The sequence below is a fragment of the Melopsittacus undulatus genome, chromosome Z (genome assembly GCF_012275295.1).
Source record: "Melopsittacus undulatus isolate bMelUnd1 chromosome Z, bMelUnd1.mat.Z, whole genome shotgun sequence".
NCBI lineage: Eukaryota > Metazoa > Chordata > Aves > Psittaciformes > Psittaculidae > Melopsittacus > Melopsittacus undulatus.
Genome location: NC_047557.1, coordinates 25,013,004 through 25,034,760, shown reverse-complemented (window position 1 = coordinate 25,034,760; position 21,757 = coordinate 25,013,004). Strand labels below are relative to the sequence as shown.

The following is a 21,757-nucleotide window of genomic DNA, read 5'->3' as shown; positions in this document are numbered from 1 at the left end:
AAGATAACCTGATAACCTTTTAATTTGAGATGACAGATAATGGTTCTTACTTGTGAAAAGACAGGGAAAATGCACAGGGAAAACTATGATTTTGAAGAAAAACAACAAAAAACTGATCTATTGAGATTCAATTTATTTCAGATTCACAAAACATTTGCAATACTCACATTAACAATCTTCTACTAACATCCAGGTAAAAGACTAGAGCTATTTTCCTAAACTGAGGAATCACTTGCCTCAAAAGAAACACCTTCTGTTATTTAAATAAAATTTAAAATCCACAAGAGCACAAACGGATCAGTTTGTCAGGGTTTATCATCAGAGAAACACACTGTGTTTGTGCCATGTAAACCGTGCTTGCAGAGAGCAAGTAAGCAGTGAGTACCCTTGCATATTAATAATCTGTATTTCCTACGCAACACAATTTGTAAGCATATTTGAAATAGGACAGGCTGCCACATTCCTTTACACAATGAACATTTACCAAATGATTTTGGCACTTATACCTTTAAAAGGAGACTCAAGCAATGGGGCAGGTTTCTGTGCCAGAAATATTTTTTTGGCATATTTGCTTAAAGCACCACTCTTCTCATTCGGAATGATAAGCTGCCTAATAAATCTTGTACGGTCTCTGATGTCGTAGCTTTGATCATACTTGCCGAGATTTAATACGTATTGGGTAAGCAATTTTGTCTGTGGAAAAAAACAGGACAAGAACAGAATACAAGTTATTTATGATTATTGATAACTCTGGATAAACATATTTAAAGAGGTAATAAAAATGAATGGTTATGTCAAACAAATGTTGTTCCACAGGGAATATGCATTTCTAAAGCTGCAAATGGAATTCTGCAGCCAAAGCACATGTCCTCTTCTGTATTGGGGAGGTGAATGCTGAGTACTGAGAAGCAGCCATGTGCTAGATTATTAAACTGCTGAAGTGGAAAGAAAGGCATCATTAAAAAAATAATCATATATGGCAAACCCGCTGAAGGGTCTACGTGAGGATAATGAATGTGGAAATACAACTAAAAACATGGCACTCAAAACTTAATCGGAAAAATATGCAGGACATCAAAACATCAGAGGGTATTAGGGGGCTGGCAAACTGCTTCTGCTGAGGTGTGTTTTATGAAGAGATACTGTCCCTGGCATAAGCAGTGTCTGCACTCTGACTGCACTCAGTTACTTTATCCTGAATTATGACCCATTAAAGCAGACACATGAATCACTGAACTGGATTACTGCAAATTATTTGCAGTGCATTTAGCTGTTACTTTTTCATAAAAGCAAGCTGCTGATGCCCTCTAAAAACCAGGATAAAAGACTTCTTCTATTTTTTCCTTGAAGCTTAAAGCCTCCAGCAATATCGGTCATTTATTTATTTATGTAAGAGAGCAATTTATATTATCACAGCTTTTTACAGCGTAATAGGATTTCCTAATTTGATGTCTGAGAAAATTAACATGTATTAAATAATTTAAATAATTCAGTTAAATTTTTAAAACTGAAAAAAAAGGAAAAAAAAGGAGTATAAAAAATTCAGGGAGACTTTCCCAGCATCTTAGTAATAACATAGTGTAACCTGAACAATAGTGCTGGAATGGACTTCTAACCATTATATACCTTAGAAAGAGGCATGCCACCTTATAGACAAGCAAACCAGAAAAAGAACAAAAATAATATACCATAATAAGAAAGTAATTTTTTAATATTTAAACTAAGAAGGCTCCATATCTGCAAGAAGCCTCCTTGCAAGCATCATATACAGTACACAGAGCAAGAAAACACTTTTTTTCCCCTTGTCTTACAGCAATGCAACCAAAAAAGTAGCAGAGCTTTTCTACATGGAGGTAGCTAATAGAATTATTCTAATAATTAATTTTAATTACAATAAAAAAAACAACACCTAACAAATACACATCAGTTTTTCCAACAAAGGAATATCCATTAAAAGCTGAAAATTATTTTAGTAAGCACATTGTTTGGGTGAAATATGACAGAATCTACATACCATGACTATCCAGTAAGGCGAAGTATTCTTACATATGTTGTAATACATCTATTATCATACATCAACACTGTCTGTTATCTGAGCATGCTCATTATATATGCATAATATAATTTCTTTTATCTCCACACTGTTAGAAAACATTACTATTTTTTGTACACTTACATTCGGCTAATATGAAAAGTATACTTCAAGTCATCCTTCAGCAATAGTATTTTCTAGTGGCAATACTTCTCTTTAATAATATAATGCCTATCCAATATTAGGATTGGTAGATCCCCACTGGGAAATTTTTATAATACAAGTATCACCAACAGAGGAAGCTCTACAGTGGGAGAGAAACAGCTGTCTGTCTACTCTTTGATATCTTTAGCTTGCAGTACCTTGGTTCTTTAGATACGCAAGATAAGGCTATTGTGCTGAACCATGTTGGTCATATCTATTTACACAGTAGGATTAGTTGTGACTTTTTTTGGTGTGACTCTTTTTCTGCTGCATTATACAACAGAATCCCATTATAATCTCTTTATTCTTTCTACTATATTTGAGAAAAAGCTAAAGCAATTAGATGACATTTTCTACTTAACACTTTCTCTTACGTGGGCTATAGATTTACACGTCTATCTAGCACATTCATAAGGATGTTTATGTCCCTAAATGATGAAAGAAGTAAGCAAGTTTATCAAACAACACAGACAACCAGAGAGGAAGGCCTGTTCTTATTGCTTATTTATCTAGATAGGACTGAACCCGAAACTCTGCCTTAAATTATAAAAAACCTTTTAGAGTTCATGGGGTCATCACAGAATTTCACAGATACTGAAAATTCTTACAAAAATCCTGAATCTTAGAAAGTTTTCCTGAAAATGTGCTGTGTTAAGTGTTTAAACATAAGCTAAGGCAATTATAAGAAAGTAAGAAAACATATTTACAGATGGGGCAAAAATAACAAAGTCTTATTTCCTCCAGATTTTTGTGCTTTTCTCCAAACAAGACTTAACAGTTGAGTTTTACTTGTCTTTCCCACACCACAGGGAAGAGCTCTTTCTGTCTGCCTGATTGGTGTTAAGCCTCTTTCGGCTATTCTACCACTACTTTTCAATAAAATAATATTGTATCTTTGAGATTTTCACAACTCAACTGACTTCGGATGAAACTGATAAAGGATTCAAAAACTATTACATAGTGGGGTGGGATACAGAGGGAGAAAACACAGAGATCAGGAGATTTGGACATACTAATGAGTGAGTAGTGAAGTGTACAAGATCTGCCTTCAAGTTTGAAAAATTAGACTGAAAAATAGCTGGACTTTTTAGAAACTGAAGTCATTACCGAAAGAAATGTTTTAATACTGAATAAGTAAAGAAGAGTTCCTCCTGAGAATAAGGATGTAGATATATGAAGAGTGTTGCCAGCTCCTAAAGGCAAACCTATCACATTCTAGTTTGCAAAGTTTTGAATCAAGCCAAGTCATCAACCTATTCTGTTACAGTTTAGTATATGAGTAGCTTAGACATGTGAGAAGACAACATATTTTTCCAACAACCTAAAACATTAGAAGAGGAAAATACCCTTTGATGAAATTCATTCAAGCAGGCATATCAGGAGACAGTTTCTTCTGCTTTATCATCAGTACTGTATTTGAATGAAGTATTATGCAACACTTACAAGAACAGTTTAAAATGTATTAAGACGTGAAACTGGAAAAAGAGAATCACAGAAAGCATAATCTCCTTTTAGGAAATTGATTTGTCAAGTATGGTGTGGAAAAATTACTGTAAAATTTCAAAAACTGTATGGAAAATCAGTACATATAATGTAATGGTCCAAAAAGAGACAGTTTAGACAAATCAAACCAATCTTCCCATACCTCAGTCAGCATTTTCATGAAGAGGAGTAGGATAGAAAAAAAGTCACTTTTGTTACTGTCCCAGTTTTACTCTGTAAGCAAAGGACAAGCATTCATTCCAATCCGAATGCATGCAAGACAGTTCACCCCCCAAAGAATAAAGTATCAGACAGATGAAGTCTGCAGCTGGATATAGCTATCATAGAACAAAGCGACACCACAGATGCAGAGATACAAGATTCTATGCTGTCCAAGCTGTTGTAAAACAAAGAGGCCTAGTGACCTAGGAAGCATGTATTTCAGATAATATATTTCTTCTACATTTGGACATTTCTTTTTACTTTACAATCATTTACACTAGTAACTGGAATTACAGTGAAAAATTAGTGTCAAGACGCTATATTCCATAGCCAGGGAGTGATGAAGTTCACAGTGCTGTAATTGAGATGAATGAGGCAGTTGGCACCTCCTATAGCCACTGTTTTCTGCTGCCTGGAGATCCAAGCTCATCTTTTTGTACTGACATTTTTAGATTATCTTTATTGCTAGAGATTATCAAACCCCACACAATAAAGTGAAATAGTAAGAAATACAGAAAAAATACTCATCTTTAAGAGGAGAAGACTACTGATGGAAAGACATAATAGGGCCTTTTACTGGCATCTCCTTGTAAATAATCTGAATGAAAAATCAGCAGCTTCTTGTTCAAATTTACAGAACTCCTTTGAAAATTCTGGTCTTACACCAGAATACAGGAAATCACACCTGCAAAATCTACTATCTGGTACTCATAATACAATTTACACTTTTTTTTTCTATTTATGTGAAAAAAAATCTGCAATTTCCCTAGAAAGAAAGAGGTAAAAAAAAAAAAAAGAGTGATGTCATCACTACATTCATATTTACAGACTCAAAGACTCATGGTTAGATTTAGACTCTTAGGATTCCTTGAAAACTGATGTTCAGCTTTTATCTGTAGAATAATATAGACTAGTTTTGGTTACTTATATAGAAGAAATCACTACTGATCTACACAGACTGTACAAAATCTGCTGTGACTCTAAATATGTACACCCACAAGTTTAAGCTTACCTGCACTGAGTTTGTTAAATATAGTTTTGCACCCAAATTTAGGATTTGCAGCTTTACAAGGTCATCTTCATTAGTGAAGCTCTTGGCTGTCTTTCGCAAAACATCAGGTGCGATCTTTGGAACCCGTTCACAGTACTCGCCGATAAGCCAGAGAATGCTGGCTCTGGCTACTGGAACCTGAGAAAACATTGAGCACTTTAAGTTAACACATTCACAAAGACTACTTGTGCACTTGTACCTGTCTATGCTCAGTAACAATAAAATACTGTTTAGTAAAATACTTCTAAAGACAACTGCCATGCAAGGAATAGAGACCAAAATTAAATACTGTTCAGTTGGCCAATGTTATAGATTGAATATTTGTACAATTTAAGATACAGATCCTGTCCCAAACCCCATGTATTAAGTGCATTACAAGCTGATTAGTCAAACAGAGAAGGAATGGAAACAGAAGTGCACTGAAGTGGTGTTCACCCTGTTCACAGTGAAAACTTGTGGCAGCTGGAAAGTGAATCCAAGCCTTCAAAACATGGTTGGGAATTCCTGCCACCAGCTTATGGTAAATACCATGTTGAAACAGAACAGTGTTTTTTGTGACTATATTCATATAAAAAAGGTTTCCAACACTGGAGCTTGCTCAAATCCTGCTTATCTACTTGAAAAACTCAAGAATTTCTTTAAGACTATTGCTATCTTTCCTTCATTTTAATTTAAAATCTTATGACAGCAAGATTCGTATTTTTTCAAATGTCCAAGGCCAGCTAAACATAGAATTTTGGAGAGGAAGGAGTTCAACATCAGGGTTCTCAGTTTCTGAATGCAAGCTAACCCCTTAACTGAAAACACTCTGACCAGAAAGCTCACACAGGTCTTATTGTTTCAGAGCTACTTCATTGTTTCACTGAAATAACTGGCAGTAGGTTTTTAGATTAACTCCTAGCATATGGCACAGGCTTCAAAAGCACAGTATTGTTATAGATGGAGAGGAAGCAAAATGTAAAAGCACAGAAGGAAACAGAAGCCCAAGCTCCACACAGAGTTTAGGTAGGAGTACTTAGAAGTTAAATGAAATAATATTCACACATTCTTTCCAAAGGTGAGCTAGTCTATATAATCTAGTGGTCAAATTAAAAACTGCATCTGTGTTACATACCTCCCCAAAAACATTCTCCTTCCTTGAGAGGAAGGAAGAAAGTCTGATGAGAAAATTTTTCTAGGCAGAAGCGTGTTTTACATCGCGTCTACATACTGTCATTCTGCCACGTTCTGTAGAGACACTTGTTCAACAGATGTCGAAATATTAGGGAAAAACATAACTGTTCTACCAAATGATGGACTGTAGTTCAGAAAAAATGAAAGCTTCTAACTGTAACTGCAATTTTCATCCAATTTTGCTGGTTTTCCTAAGAAAAGTAATGAACATTTGCTTTAACACTTCCAATTATTCCCTAGTCTATGCAGTATTCTTTTTTCATAAGCTCACACTTAAGCAAGTGTAAGTTCTGCCTTAGGTAAGATTCACAGGAGAAACAAACTTTAGAAATCCAGCACTGTTGTTCTTGAAAAAAAATAATTCTTAGCATCTTTTATATAGCAATTCCTTTTTCAGCAGATGTAAGATTTCAACATTCAAAACCCTATTTCTCAGAATTACAATGCGGACCAACTATTAAGTACCTGACCCTGTATATACATAAAATTTGAAAGTATTGCTTTCCAGTTACATCCATAAAAGGTCACAAATAGAATCATAGAATAGTTAGGGTTGGAAAGGACCTTAAGATCATCTAGTTCCAACCCCCTTGCCATGGGCAGGGACACCTCACACTAAACCATATCACCCAAGTGTCATGGGTTCAGCAGTAGCTCATGCTCTGCCAGGGAGGAGGGAGAGATAGGGCGCCTGGTCTGGGCTAGTCGGGGAGGTATTCCATACCACAGCACGTCCTGCTCGGGGAGGCGACTGGAAGCTGGCCGGGAGGGAAGGGGGGAGCTCTCTCTCTCTTCCGGGCTGGACTCGTGGCGGCGGGTGGTATCGTACTCTCACTGTTTGTCTCCTCTAACATTGATTTGTTATTGGTACCGTTAGCAATTCTGTTATACCTTGATTGCTGGACTGATTTTACCTCAATCTGTGGGAGTTGTACTCCTCTGGCTCTCCTTCCCATCCCTCTGGGAGTGGGAAGGTGAGGGGGGGAGGGGAAACAAAGGGGGAACTGTGCAGATTTAGTTTAAACCACGACACCAAGGCTTCATCCAACCTGGCCTTCAACATTGCCAGGGATGGAGCATTCACAACCTCCCTGGGCAACCCATTCCAGTGCCTCACCACCCTAACAGTAAAGAATTTCTTCCTTAGATCCAGTCTAAACCTCTGCTGTTTAAGTTTCAACCCGTTACCCCTTGTCCTATCACTACAGTCCCTAATGAATAGTCCCTCCCTAGCATCCCTATAGGCCCCCCTCAGATACTGGAAGGCTGCTATGAGGTCTCCATGCAGCCTTCTCTTCTCCAGGCTGAACAGCCCCAACTTTCTCAGCCTATCTTCATATGGAAGGTGCTCCAGTCCCCTGATCATCCTCATGGCCCTCCTCTGGACTTGTTCTAACAGTTCCATGTTCTTTCCATGCTGAGGACACCAGAACTGTATACAGTACTGCAAGTGAGGTCTCACGAGAGCAGAGTAGAGGGGCAGGATCACCTCCTTCGACCTGCTGGTCACGCTCCTTTTGATGCAGCCCAGGATACGGTTGGCTTTCTGGGCTGTAAGCGCACACTGAACCTGGCTCATGTTCATTTTCTCATTGACTAACACCCCCAAGTCCTTCACCGCAGGACTACCATGAATTTCCATTTTGCCCAACCTGTAGCTGTGCCTGGGACTGCTCCCACCCAGTTGTAGGACCTTGCACTTGTCATAGTTAAACTTCATGAGGTTGGCATCAGCCCACCTCAAAAGTGTGTCAAGGTCCCTCTGAATGGCATTCCTTCCCTCTAGCGTATCAACAGAACCACACAGCTTGGTGTCATTGGCAAACATGCTGAGGGCACACGCAATTCCATTGTCCATGTCAGCAACAAAGATATTAAACAAGACCAGTCCCAACACTGATCCCTGAGGGACACCACTTGTTACTGGTCTCCAGCCAGACATTGAACCGTTGACCACAATTCTTTGAGTGTGACCATCCAGCCAGTTCTTTATTCACCGAACCATCCATCTATCAAATTGATGACACTCCAATTTAGAGACAAAAGGTCCAGGATACAAATTTGCAAACTATGATCCACAGTCTCTGATAATTGGCTTATTAAGCCATACTAAAGAAATACTAATTACATTAATGAGAAATTTTAATGATTAAAGATGTCTTACTGCTCCAAAAAAGTTTGCTTTGAATAAAGTCAACCTGACTGTATACACCTCTATACTTCATATTGTTGCAAATACACATGCCAGCAAAAATATAAACAAGCATGTCACGAGGAAAACAGAGGACAATGTCTGCTGACGGACAAAGCAACCAGATCACAAAGACAGAACACAGAAATTCAACAAAAAAATCACATTAAGAGATAAATGTCAATTCAAAACATGGAAAGATATTTAAGGTAGATGTAACATTTACAGTGATTCAACATAAATAAATAATAGAGGTATTGAGATTCAGACTAGTATTTTTTTGAGTGACTTGACAAGAAAATTTAAATTGTCTTAGAACTTACAGCGTGAGAGAGAGAAACAAGTTACTGAACAACTGCTAAATATAAAAACTTTAAATGTAGTCAGAATATGTTACCTGCGAAATGTAAGACTGATGCCATTACTGTACACCGATTTCAGAAGGAAAAGAGGTTATTTCTAATGTTCCAAAGGTTACACTGCATTAAGACCTCACTCCCCATCTATTATCTTAAACTGGGCTAAAGAATAGTAATTGAGTGGTACATTAAATTTTCCAGTATTAGAGCAGTTCAAGTTGCCTGCTGTACAGAGATACACCTCTAAATAAGAATATATAGGCAACTTCAGACTTCAGTTATGCTAGATTTATTTTTCTAAAATATTTCATTACAGACTTGTTAAAATATTAGAATTCTGACAAGATCATGAAGTACCACAATTTGTGCAGCAGCCTGTTAGAAACATCCCCTTTTCTATTACTGTTTTTTCATAAAGCAAAAATACTACACAGATCAATTTGAGTAATCGTTTTACTTACATAAGACAAACATCTCTGATGTAATTTTCTGAGTCAAATTAGGACCACACTTTAAAACCACAATTAAATATATTTAAATATATTTAAACAGTGTGCATTTAAGCACAGTGTTTTACCCTTAAATATTTTTTCCAGTTTGTGAAATATAATTATTAGAATAATAAGCTCGCTTTACAATACAAAATAAATTAAGCCTAATTTGAAAAATAGCAACAGCAGAAGGCAGATGAAATTTCTCATGAGACTCTATCTTTTCACCAGGTGGTTAGCTCACTATGTAAATACTGTATATATTAACACAATTTTGTGCAATAAGAATCAGTATCAATTAGAGACTTCTTGAATCAAACCCTGAGTGGAAGACATTTTAATGAAAAGCGGATGTCAAACTCATGAACCCAATGTTTCTGTGTCACTGGATTCATCTGGGGTTAGAATCACACAGTATTTTCAGACTTCTTTTTCCCTGTTTCAGTCTTCCAGTTCTCAAACATGTAATATCAAGTGCATGATCCTGCAGCCGTTGTTTCCAGGGCATTCAAAACAGCAAACAAGAAACGAAGCTACTTCTAGACCTTCAATGCCTTTTTTAGTATAGCTTAAGTAGGGACCTTGAATTGACAAAAATGAAGGAAATAATACTTTCATTATTCAGCCCTGCTCTACATTATCCTCAAAGGCAAACAGGATTGTATATTACTTTGCCTGATGTTTTATTCCATGTGCCCTGAGCAAGTGATTTTTTTAAGGCTCATTTTAAGCCTTAGTACCAGAAGGCAGTTCCTACCGCCATTTCAACCCATTACCTATCTGGAGCAAAATAAATTAATGGTTAAAAACAAACAAACAAACAAAACCCAACAAACTAGGCAGACCCTCTCCCCTCAAAGGAAGAGTCTGATTACTGCAGATACAGAAATACTTTATAAAGACTTTACAGATCACTCTAAGCAGCATAATTCAAAAGCTACTGTAGTTAAGCTCTAACTTTATTATACAACATACTATGTTAAAGTACAACCTAAACCCACCAATTCTGGTTATCCACATTTATCACAAAGCCAGGATATATTCAAACTGTAAAAGGTCTAATTCTCTAGCTAGCAATTCTACTGGAATCAGAAATGTAAAGTGCATGTGAAATGTCAGACTGGCAGCAAGAAGAAAGGTACACAGGAAAGAACAGGAGTAAAAGACAAGTGTTGGAGGCTTTCTGTTTTCAGATGGTAGACTTCCAAGGACTCCTCCATTATTTGAACCTCTACACATAAAATTCCTTTAAAAAAAGGATTGTTTTTTATTCAAGCTCAATATTTGTTTCAAGTTCAGTGTACAGAGTCCCTGGACACAATGTCCCAAGGGCACATATTTCTCTCAAATTCTAAAACATTGTATAGTTATTTGAGCAAGTAAAACCCCATCATATTGTGAGAATTGTTCATTAAAGAATTACTTAAATAAAGGCTTAAAAATACATTAGTAAAGGGTATCACAGGTAAAAGAATGTAGCTAGAATGTGAATCTTGGAGAAATGAAATACATGTCAACATTATGAATATCATACCTTGGGATACCTTCCCAACATTGAGGTAATGGAGAACTTAAAAAAAGCAAGCCACCTCTGCTGTGAAGCCAGATCAGAAACATAGCAATAAGCAGTATTTACATAGGAACACTGCAGAGGACCTTAAGTTTGTTATTGTTGGATGAATGGATAGAGCAGTGTCAAAAACTCCCAGTCACCTCATCTAGTAATAAGAATCCAAACCAAGCCAGCAATTAGTAATTCTTAATTGCTCCCATAAGTGACATGCCTTCCCCACATATTAAATTCTTCAAAGTTACATGCATCTATCTTATTTTTCCGCTTTATCTTGTCTTTATTCCATCAAGAAGTGCTCCTCCTCATCTCCAGATTAGAAAACAGTCTCAGTCATACTCTAGAAGGAGTTTTTTCCTTCTAGAAGCTAGAAATGGGTCTGTAATGAAAACCATCAATGTCAGAATCCACCAGCTATTGAAAGAAAAAAAAAAACAATCAACACTGCCTCAGTAGTACTGTAAGAGACAGTCTGGAGTAAACCAGAACTGCAAGATTCCAATCACCCAGAAAACAATCACTACTGGGTACAATTTACCAACATAAATTATTTTTCTAAAAAGACAAGGCAGAAACTAATTTGGAGACTACTGCATCTTGTTTATATGAGATACACAAATGTAGACCACCGAGACATTTTTACTCAGAGCTAATTCTTGCTAGGCTGGTTTATACTCATTCATTGCTAAAATGAATTAAGATAAATCAAAAGAGACATACTTTGGATGTTGCACAAAAGTATTTCATGTTAATTCAGTTTAATCAATGCAGTCTCGCCAATCCACTTTAAAACTTGATTCAGATTGAATCTGCAGGGTCATGTAGACAAATTCTGGGCCATAGGTGTTTTGAAGTCATATATGACTTTATGACACACATTAGATGAGAGATTATAAAAGCTTTTGAAAAAGCCTACAAACATCTTTGAAAATGCAATTTTTACAAGGTGGAAAAGCACTCTCATAAATAAAAAAGGACTAGATAATAGAAAAGACAAAAACCAGTTAGAATGGAAGCAATCATCAGATGTCCCAAGGGACCTATAGGGGAAAACCTGCTGTTCAACAGATTTGCAAGTAACCTAGAAAAGGGCTATTTACTGAGGAGATAGTCCGCTGACACAAATTTATCCAAAGTAATCTAAACTAATATAGGGCCTGAACAGTTGAAGATTACTTACTTATTAGTGATAATTAAAAATCAGAAGTGTTTTTTCAGAAGTGATACAGCTGTCCTTGAAACATGAGTAACAGGACTTCAAAAAAAAGTAATTCTACTCATTCTGATGGACCCTAAAGTATTGCTAGGGGAAAATATCTTGGAGCTGAAATACAGATATATTGAGCTATACTTGCACAGGTCTTGGTACTCAACAAATGCCAGACACAAAACAAATCTCCAAGATCTTTGCCTGGACACACCTGAGATAAAAGTTTAAGGTACAAATCATAATATAGCAAAGGTAGAAAAATGAGCGCTCTTTCTAGATAAGAAACAATCAATTACAGGGCAAGCTGAAAAGGATCTGGTCCTAAACTTAAATGTAAGTAAGAGTCTGCAAGAGTAGTTTTTAACTGAACTTCCTGATATTTCTTGTAATTGGTCAGATATACTATCTATCCTACCACTTTCTAAATGATTTCTTTGCAGATGAAGCAGATGAAGACAAGATTAATCATTCTTATTGTACTGGCTAAGTATTCATCATTTACCTAAACTAAATCATGACAGAACAATCAAAACCTTAAGGGCTTTTCTATTTAAATGAACTTAATTCGGTTCATGTTTTGCTTGTGTTTTACACAGTACTAAATTTCTTTCAGATCTTAAGCATCAAAGAATTTCTGTGTTTACGCTTCCCCATACTTCAGAATACTTTCAAAAAAATTGAATGTATATAAAACTTGAAATATTAACCCAGAAGTATTAATTGCATAAAATAGCTACAAAACTTTTTTTCAGTGTTAAAGTGTATTAAGAAAACAACTAGTTTCTCTTGAATAATATGCTGACACAAAGGACAACAAACTAATCTGACAACGTGCCAGAAGATGTGCATAAGATTATACACAATTCATAAGATTGTGATTATCAATTAAAATATTGTACAAATTTTCTGAAATCATGGGTGATACTTATTTGATATAGATATAGCACCAGTATCTTACAGCCTCTCTGTGGATATAAGCAATCCAGTAGAATTTTCTTTACATCACTTGAGAAGTTTGAGCTCCTAGTGGCCAAAAATTTGTATGTTTAATCTGTTCAGCAAGCATGAACTAACCAGATCACATTTCCTTTTTCTTTTAATATTCCAAACTTTGTTAAAGTCAATATGGAAACTAGCAAATTCACTGATTTAGAAAATATTTACTGCTCTATCATCAATAAATGTGTAATTGTATGAAACGAAACAGTTCTATTTATAGCATCTATGGAAAAATAATTACTGACAGATCAAAATCTGTCACCACTGAGGTATGATGCAATAAGTAGGTAATAGTCTTCAGCCCTATAGGATATGGCTGCTAAATGTTTCATCAGTAACTCAGACTTCAAGGAAAATCTGGGAAGTAAATATTGACATACCTAAATGTCAATTTAATCTAAGGACAGATTATAGGTAATGATGTAAATATTACTGTTAAATGACACAGAATCTTAAACACCCACAAGATGAAAATGAAACTTCAACATTGCAATACACTCACAGAAGCATGTCTGGCACCATGCAAAGATGAGGTAATTTCAGGATAGGGAAAAATATTTAGTATAAAACTTTTTAAACTCTATCCCAGATCAGTAAGATAACCAGATGAAAATCCTCAAGATGAATGCTGCTTTGCTGCTATTTTCATTTCAACTTACCCACTCTACTTTTGAAACCTGCTATTCGTCTGGCCTAATAGCACTAGCAATACCCAACAGATCTGGGGAGCTCTTTCAAAATAGCTCCCCAGGTCTGAGGCACAAATCGATGCCATCTGATTGCTTCTATTTCCTCTTCCATAAGATCATAAAAAAAGTAATTTATGCTAAAAATAATGTTCAATTTCCATTTATGGCCCACATCCAAAGTAGCTGGTGTGATTTTTCAGTCAATAAGGAATGTAAGACATTGTGCACAAATACTCACTGTAATGTTATCCAGGAGTTTGGCCATATGCTTAATAATTTCACCATGGTGGGCAGGCTGGGTTTGCAGCAGTTTCTTAATGACAACCACACTTTCAGCAACTACAATTTCTGTTTAAGACAAAACAAATCATTAATTTAAAAAGTATTTATACAAAAGAAAAAGCTATAAATAATTAATTGTAAAAGATGTTATCAGTTTTCTAAATATACTTTGCAGAACTGAATTCCATTTATTTGGTAACAGAGATGTAAAACACTCTAAGTAATTCAAGTTCAGGTTCCAGAATCAAGTTATAAGGCACAGAAACGGGACACAGAAGTGCTCTAAATGTAAAATACCATCCTATTACATACTTTTTTTAAATTGCTTTTTTTGTATTTTTCCTGTTCAGATTGAGGAACAGCATGAAAAAAACATCTGTTTTTCATTGAAAGTATATATATTCATAAGTAATTTGCTGTCTGCATTAAAAATACAAACACTTGTTTAAATTTTCAAAGGTATCTACAATGCTAAATGTAACAGTTCATTCATAAACAAGAAAAATAACTAAACATTTCCTTTTCACTCTTTCACCTTTTAAACAGTCTTTCTCAGGTCTGCAACCTAATCTCTTGTACATTTAAATGAAGCTTCTAAATAGCAAGCTGTAAGATTTATGCCAAAGTCATGCACTGGAGTGCTTAACTACTGTAACAAGTAACATTTGCAGCCTGATCAACTTGTCTGAAAAGTACAATTCTTGAGGCTGAAAAAAGCCGCTGGTGCAGAGGTAAGCTTCTATGCAAGAGTAAATTCATGCTGCAAGGAAAACTGAAACCAAAACATACTACTGTAGAAGTTCAACATTTCATTTATATTACAAAATGGGAGTAACCATTTCTCCTAAACTATCATTGTTTAAAACAAAGAAAAAGCCCAACTACCATTTGTTAAACACAGGTAGTCCCATGTTTCAAGAGTTAAACTGATGCATGGACAGCAATCAAGCATGCTGAAGTCTCAAAAGAACAGTATGGGGAAGAGATGTCTGATTTATTTATTTTTAAATAAGCAACTTCTTTCTGGAGAAAGACTTTCCAAATTCTGTGAGTATGCATGAATATGCCATAAGCCTTTGAAATGCTTAAATCTTACTCTGTGTCTTTTTGAGTCATCCTTTAACTGAAATGATATCTCAGGCATTTTTCTAGGCTTATTTCTTCAAGTAATGCTAAGACATTTACTTCACGTATCTCAATGTCCCACACAAGCCTACAGATCTATTCAATCTAATCGTGTTTTGCCAGATAATAAAACCAAAAGAGAGTTTTCAGAATTTTAAAACTACAATCTGGAATATTTAGAGAGGGGGACATTGTAATGGCAACCTTCATTATTGAGTGTTTTGTGATACTACTTAATGATTAAGCAAAATAACACTGGACCCAAAATATGAGTGGACATGAAGTCATTATTAAAAACAACTGTTGACAGTGTAGAACCAACCATGATAAATGGTTGATAAAACTACTTTAATGCAACCTGTGGGACCAAATTTAAAAAAAATGAACCAGAATTATGAGCAAATAAACTGGTAGGTTCCTTTTACGTGAGTCTAGACAAGGAAAAAAGGAAGTACAAACAAAAGCAAAATGAATTTGTATTAGAAAAAGGACTGACATAGTCTAGAAGAGAGGCTCTCAGGCTTGCTTTATGCACATGAAGAATCCCAAGATGAGCATGAAATAAAAGACACAGACTTAGGTTTACAGACAAATAAAAACCCCTCAAAGAGTAGAAATTAAATTGGCATTTTGAATGAGTGGTAAAAAAGTTTAAAAATGTAACTGCTGGAGTTGTCAAAGTACACACAAGACAATATATGAATGCAAGAATTTCAAAACAGAGTGTGAATTAAATTATACCAAAGGGCCACAAAAAGTAAACCAAAATTTAAAAATAAAGACTAAATATCACAGAAAATCTGATCAGGAATGCCACTATCAATAAAGAAGACTACAAGTGGTATCAGCAATTTCAATTTTCATAAATCATAGTAAATATCTTAGTATAATGTCCACTGCTAGTTTTCTTCACACAATTTTGAAGCAACTACTCTCAGCAGGAACTTCTCAAACACCTAAAATATATTCAATCACTTAGTGTTCCATTTTGCCAAATGTATATAAAAACTGACAATGTAGTGGACAGTAAATTGTGGGGACAGAATTAAAATGTTTCGTAATTGAGAATTTGACAACATTATAATAGAAACTCAGGGAAAAGACCTTAGCAAAGAACGTATTACCAGAGAACATTCAAAAGCTGCATTCTGAAATACTACATTTGATACTATTTATGCAGAGTCAAATTTCCTTCCACTTACATTAACCAGTAATTCCAGAAACTAAAACACACAACTGAAGACTAATTTATCCACAGTCTGTAATCTATATAACTATTTCTAAAAGCAGCAAAACTGCATCAACTGCTTTTGGAAGGAATATACCAACTGAATCTCATAGTGAGGCTAAAAGTGCATCATCACCAAACTTGCAGATGACACCAAGCTAAGTGGTATGATTGCCCACCTGAGGGATGGAATGGATGCCACTGAGAGAGACCTGGACAAGCTTGAGAAGTAGGTCCATGTGAACCTCCTGAGGTTCAACAAGGGCAAGTGCAAGGTACTGCACTTGGGTCGGAGCAGCCCAATAGCAATACAGACTGGGGGATGAAAGGACTGAGAGCAGCCCTGCAGAGAAGGGTAGATATACTGGTGGATAAAAAAAACTGGATATGAGCCAGTAATATGTGCTCATAGTACAGAAAACCAACTGTATCTTAAGTTGTATCAAAAGGAGCGTGACCAGCAGGCTGAGGGAGGTGATCCTGCCCCTCTGCTCTGCTCTAGTGAGACCTCACCTGGAGTCCTGCATCCAGCTCCACAGTCCTCAGCACAGGAAAGACATGCTGGAAAGGGTCCAGAAGAGGGCAACAAAAATTATCAGAGGGATGGATAAAGCAAATCTTATGGTGACACAGTAATGCAGAATAAGTTGAATCAATGGGCCTCATTTCTGAAAACCTGGACCAAAGAGCATGGCATCAAATGGGTATATATCACACCCAATATCATGCACCAACCTCTGGGAAAATCAAATGACACAATGGACTGTTAAAGACTACACTGAAAGCAATTGGCAGTGGGACTTTCAAACACTGGGATGCACACTTAGCAAAAGCCACCTGGTTAGTTAACACTACAGAATTGGGCTGGGCCAGCCTAATCAAAACTTTACATACTGTGGAAGCAAATAAACTTCTTGTAGTGCACGTAAAAAGTATGCTAAGAAAAACCATCTGGGTATTTCTACCTCAGACAACGGCAAACCCACTCACAGAATTGTTTTTAGTCAAGGACCTGGGTGTGCTTGGTGGGCAACGTGTGAGGAATTTACATGCTGGGGATGTCCCATGGTGGGGAAGTCCCGTATGTACCTTAAGGGTATTTGATATTGGGTTAGAACAGCCAATGAATTAAATTGTTTGATATTAACTGCTATAAAACACTGTATATTATCACTTCTAGGATGCCTACACACCAACCACCACACTGGACACCCCATGGCACCCATCTCTGCCACTCTGGATTTGCTGATCTGAGCCCAGCTCCTTCCTGATCACCATATTAAGGAACAATTAACTTCGATGAAACCAGACATGCACAGTAGTGATGGAATTGGTACTGGCTCCAGCATGCAATAATCCAGCACCACACACCAACTTGCCTGCCCTGAAAGACTGTTAAAATATATGGAGCCCAGTCATGGACTAAATAAACTTGACATTTTGTAGGGATGGTCCATAGTCTAAGGGAATGATGCCTGTGTGTATATATCAAAAGACAGGAAAGGTGGTGGGGTACTGGAAAGTGTGGGCATACTACATCCAGTTCTGGAGTCCTCTGCACAGGAAAGACAGAGACCTCCTGGGGCGGTTCCAGAGAGGGACACAAAAACTGTCAGAGGGATGGAAAACCTCTCCTATAAAGACAGGCTGAGAAAGCTGGGATCATTCAGCCTGAAGAAGAGAAGGCTCTGGAGAGATCTTATAGCAGCCTTTCAATAATGAAAGAGAAAATATAAAAAAGATGGGGACAGACTTTCTAGCAAGGCCTGTCGCAATAGTACAGGGAATAATCATTTTAAAGAGGGAAGATTTGGAATAGATATAAGGAAGACATTTTTCTATGATGAGGGTAGTTAAACACTGGAACAGGTTGCCCAGAGAGGTGGTGGATACCCTATTGCTGGAAACATTCAAGGTCAGCCTGGACAGGCCCTGAGCAACTTCATCTAGTTAAAGATGTCCCTGCTCACTGCTGGGGGAGTGGACTAGATGACCTTTAAAGGTCCCTTTAACCCAAACCATTCTATGACTTGGTTGTTAGAAGGTTATGCAAATTATTAAAACTAATGTAACAAGGCAATTATTAGCGCTAAGTATCCAGACACACATTAAGTTTCTGCTTTTCAGAACTCTCTGAACGTGGTTAATTTTTCCACCCTTATAAATAATGAACTCTGAAACTACATTAATACATATGAACTGAATGCTACAAAGAGTTTGTTTTCTTTAATGTCTTTCTAACAGTAATTCCAACAGATAGGTAGTAGTTATCTCATGTATTAACAGTTCCAGTGATTTTGCAACTTGCCTGTTCAAATTTGTATAGATTGGTGGGAAAAAAATTGTTTTAGCTATACATCCTACAATTGTATTTACATTTTAAAAGTCACCCATTGAAGGAAAATCTGCAGGATCTCTAGTATGCACAGTACAGACAGACAAGAGACTTATAATCCCATTTGTCTGCTACACCTGACAAGACTTTATGTTACAGTGGGGCCAGTGGTCAGTGGAAATTATCAAGGCAATTGCTTAAAGGAAATGCGTAAGTCAAATGCCCAATATCACACCAAAGAGCTAAAATAACTTTTCTTGCTGTACTTTATTCAGCAGACAAGGAAGGAAAATAATTCTCAGCCATCAACATGGCCCCCAGAAACAATGCTCTGGGGAAGTTGAGAACTGCTCTTGAAATTTTCTTTGTGTGCTTTATTTAAAATTTTCACTACTCAGGGAAGACAGGACTATGGTAAAAAACCACCTGAATAACAGAAGCACATATAGAAACTAGAAACTTTAATGATGAGACAACCAAAGAGCTCTGTTAACAGTTATTCCAGCTGCACCTGTCTTCTGAAGAGATTATTTTGTGAAGTGACACTTCACCTCTCAGCACCCGAGTTGCAGAATTAACGGCACAGCTCCTGTGCCAGATACAGCCAACATGCCTTGGCTCTTGGTTTGTATCTACAGTAAGGGCCCTTCCAGAACAAGGACATAAAATTTGAAGGCAGTTTTGCCACAAGCTCATTCTCCAAGATTCTATTTTGATTTAGTAGAATTAATTTGGTCACATCTCTTTCACACTCAAGTGAATTACCCATAATAAAACAGTGCAGAGAAAGCAGAGCTAATTCTGTTTTCAGGGACCTCAGAACCTGCTGGACTTAACAGCTTGGGCTTCATGCTATGCAAAGGCAGCAGAACTGTTTTCAGGCTCCAAACAACTGTGTAAGAAACAGCACAGCAAACAGACTGCTTGCACACTTCAGAGGTGAAAGTTGGAGGAAGGCAAGATTAACCAAGACTCTCTTTTCCTTCTCATGCTAAATCTCTGTTTTCTCCCTTACCGTGTCCCAAACTCTTCTTATGTTCAGTAAGCTGTGACTATTGGTAATTTCCTGCCACCTCAAGAAAGGTACCATGTAAATTATGCCATTCTATTCATTCCTTGAAAGAAGGAATAAAGACACTGCAGCTACGGTAAAGCAATTTGCCAGCTGCCAGTTTTAAAAGATCCTCAATATATCCTTTGCAGTCTTTCAGAACAGTAAGCACAAAAAGATAATTTTATTTGCTAGACAACTACTTAAAAACAGTCAAGAAAACTAATCTTGTTGAGACAGACCTTTGTATACAGGCACATGCACATGCATGTGAGTATATATGGAATTATACTGAGGAAAATATTAAATTGACAAGCTCTGATAAAGGAAAAAAAGCTTTTTCATCTTATCTTGGTTTCTTCTTAGCAAAAAGAAAAACAGGAAGACTTGTAGCTCATAAACCAAGTCAGAGAAAGCTCTGAGTGTATCAATGGGTCACAGGATAACTGTGTACTGCCAAAGCGATGTCTTTAATAAAGGCCTTCTTAGGATTACCATGAAAAATATGTCCAAAATATATGGAGAGAAATTAATCCTACTTTTCAAGGCTTAGAGGAGAACTCATGTGTGTTCTCTGAACAATTCTACTTACCCCAGGCACCTCAAACCCATGCCTTTCCTCCTTCCCAATGTTTATTATTTTTGAACTAAATCTTCCTTAAAGTTATTTCCAATATTTAACCATATTAATGTAGGTTGTACATTATATAATAATCTTCCAATTCTTTTATTGGCTTCTACTGTGCAACATTCATTGGTAGCTAGTAAGAATATGCAATATTATCAGGTATTGATTTACAGTGCTGCTATAACCTATTTGACTTTATTGGCTCCTTGTTGTGTTCCTTAGTGACTTGCAACTCCATTTCATTCTATAACAATAACAGAAGGCTGGATTACAAAATCATGCCAAATTTGGGGCCGCTTATCCTAAAACTATTTAAGATTTTTTTTCAGTTAGGCATTGATGCAGTAAAAGAAAAAAAAAATTCCAAGCTTTCAGCACCCTCTACAGGCTAACTGTTTTGATGCAATTAAGTATGTAACAGTAAACTACTGTCATTTATGATAATCACAACAGCACACTTAAGTAATTGCAGTATTTTGAAAGAAAAATAAAATAGAAAAACCACTAACAACAAAAAAAAAACAACAAAACCAAACAAAACAGGTAAATATGTAATTGCTGGCCACAAGGAATTAATTTCACTAACAAAAGAGAAAAGAAGCACCCCAGTGATTATGATAGCGTAGAAAGCAGCTGCCAGAAAGCAGCATCAAATCACTGTTGTTATCCAGTCACATCAGATAAATTCCTATAAAAGCGAATTCCCATATAACTTTTCAGAGTGATCTGCTCTGTGTGGTTCTCATTAAGAAAAGGTTTCATGCCTTCAGCTACTCAGAAAACAAAAAGAGCAATTAGCTTACCATCCCTGTTGGACAGCAAACATACAAGGCCATTAAGGCATGTGTCAGTCACTTCGGTGATGTTAGTTGCGCATCTGCCTATAGCTTGAATTGTAGCTGCAGCAAACTGTTTATCTTGGCTTTTCACATAAGTCTAAGGAAACAGGATTTTCATTAGTCATTACACAGGTCTTGTCAACCAAAGACTCACCCTATTATCCTCATAAGACAAACATACTCTACAACAAATTCCATCTAGAAAGCTACATTACACATTAGAAGTTACACTTTTTTCACCTCGCCTAGGAGACATTTTCTTGCTGGCTTTGGTCACCCATAGCCATACAAACCTCTGATTTCAAGAAAGCTTGGGGCAAGGGACAATTACCCAAAACCAGCAATTAGTTTCTGTGCAAGGATGGAGGAGTTGATGAGCTCTCTCTTTGGAGAGGTTTCAGTTCATTTAACCAGGACCATCTGTGAAACTATGAATAACCTACCTGCCTGAGAAACAGCACCTTTCAGAGAAATCCAGCCAGAGAACTGAAGCAGTGAAAACAGATGTCATAAGCAAAAAGCAAAGAAAGAAGGACAGACACTGTTTCACAATATTAGCAGAATATCTTGCTGATACATATATAGATATCTGAAAT

The 21,757-nt window shown here is 36.6% G+C and overlaps 1 protein-coding gene across 2 annotated transcripts in view; it reads right to left on the bottom strand.

The window, feature by feature from the left end:
• AP3B1 (adaptor related protein complex 3 subunit beta 1) overlaps positions 1–21,757 on the bottom strand; it is a 161,013-nt gene that overhangs the window by 69,589 nt on the left and 69,667 nt on the right. For both annotated transcript variants that reach the window (XM_034073030.1, XM_031042735.2), the window contains exons 13-16: positions 21,126–21,258; positions 13,912–14,021; positions 4,953–5,129; positions 507–693 (exon numbers count right to left, since the gene is read on the bottom strand). In XM_034073030.1, the coding sequence (XP_033928921.1) occupies positions 507–693; positions 4,953–5,129; positions 13,912–14,021; positions 21,126–21,258 (607 nt within the window). The remainder of the gene's footprint in view (positions 1–506; positions 694–4,952; positions 5,130–13,911; positions 14,022–21,125; positions 21,259–21,757) is intronic.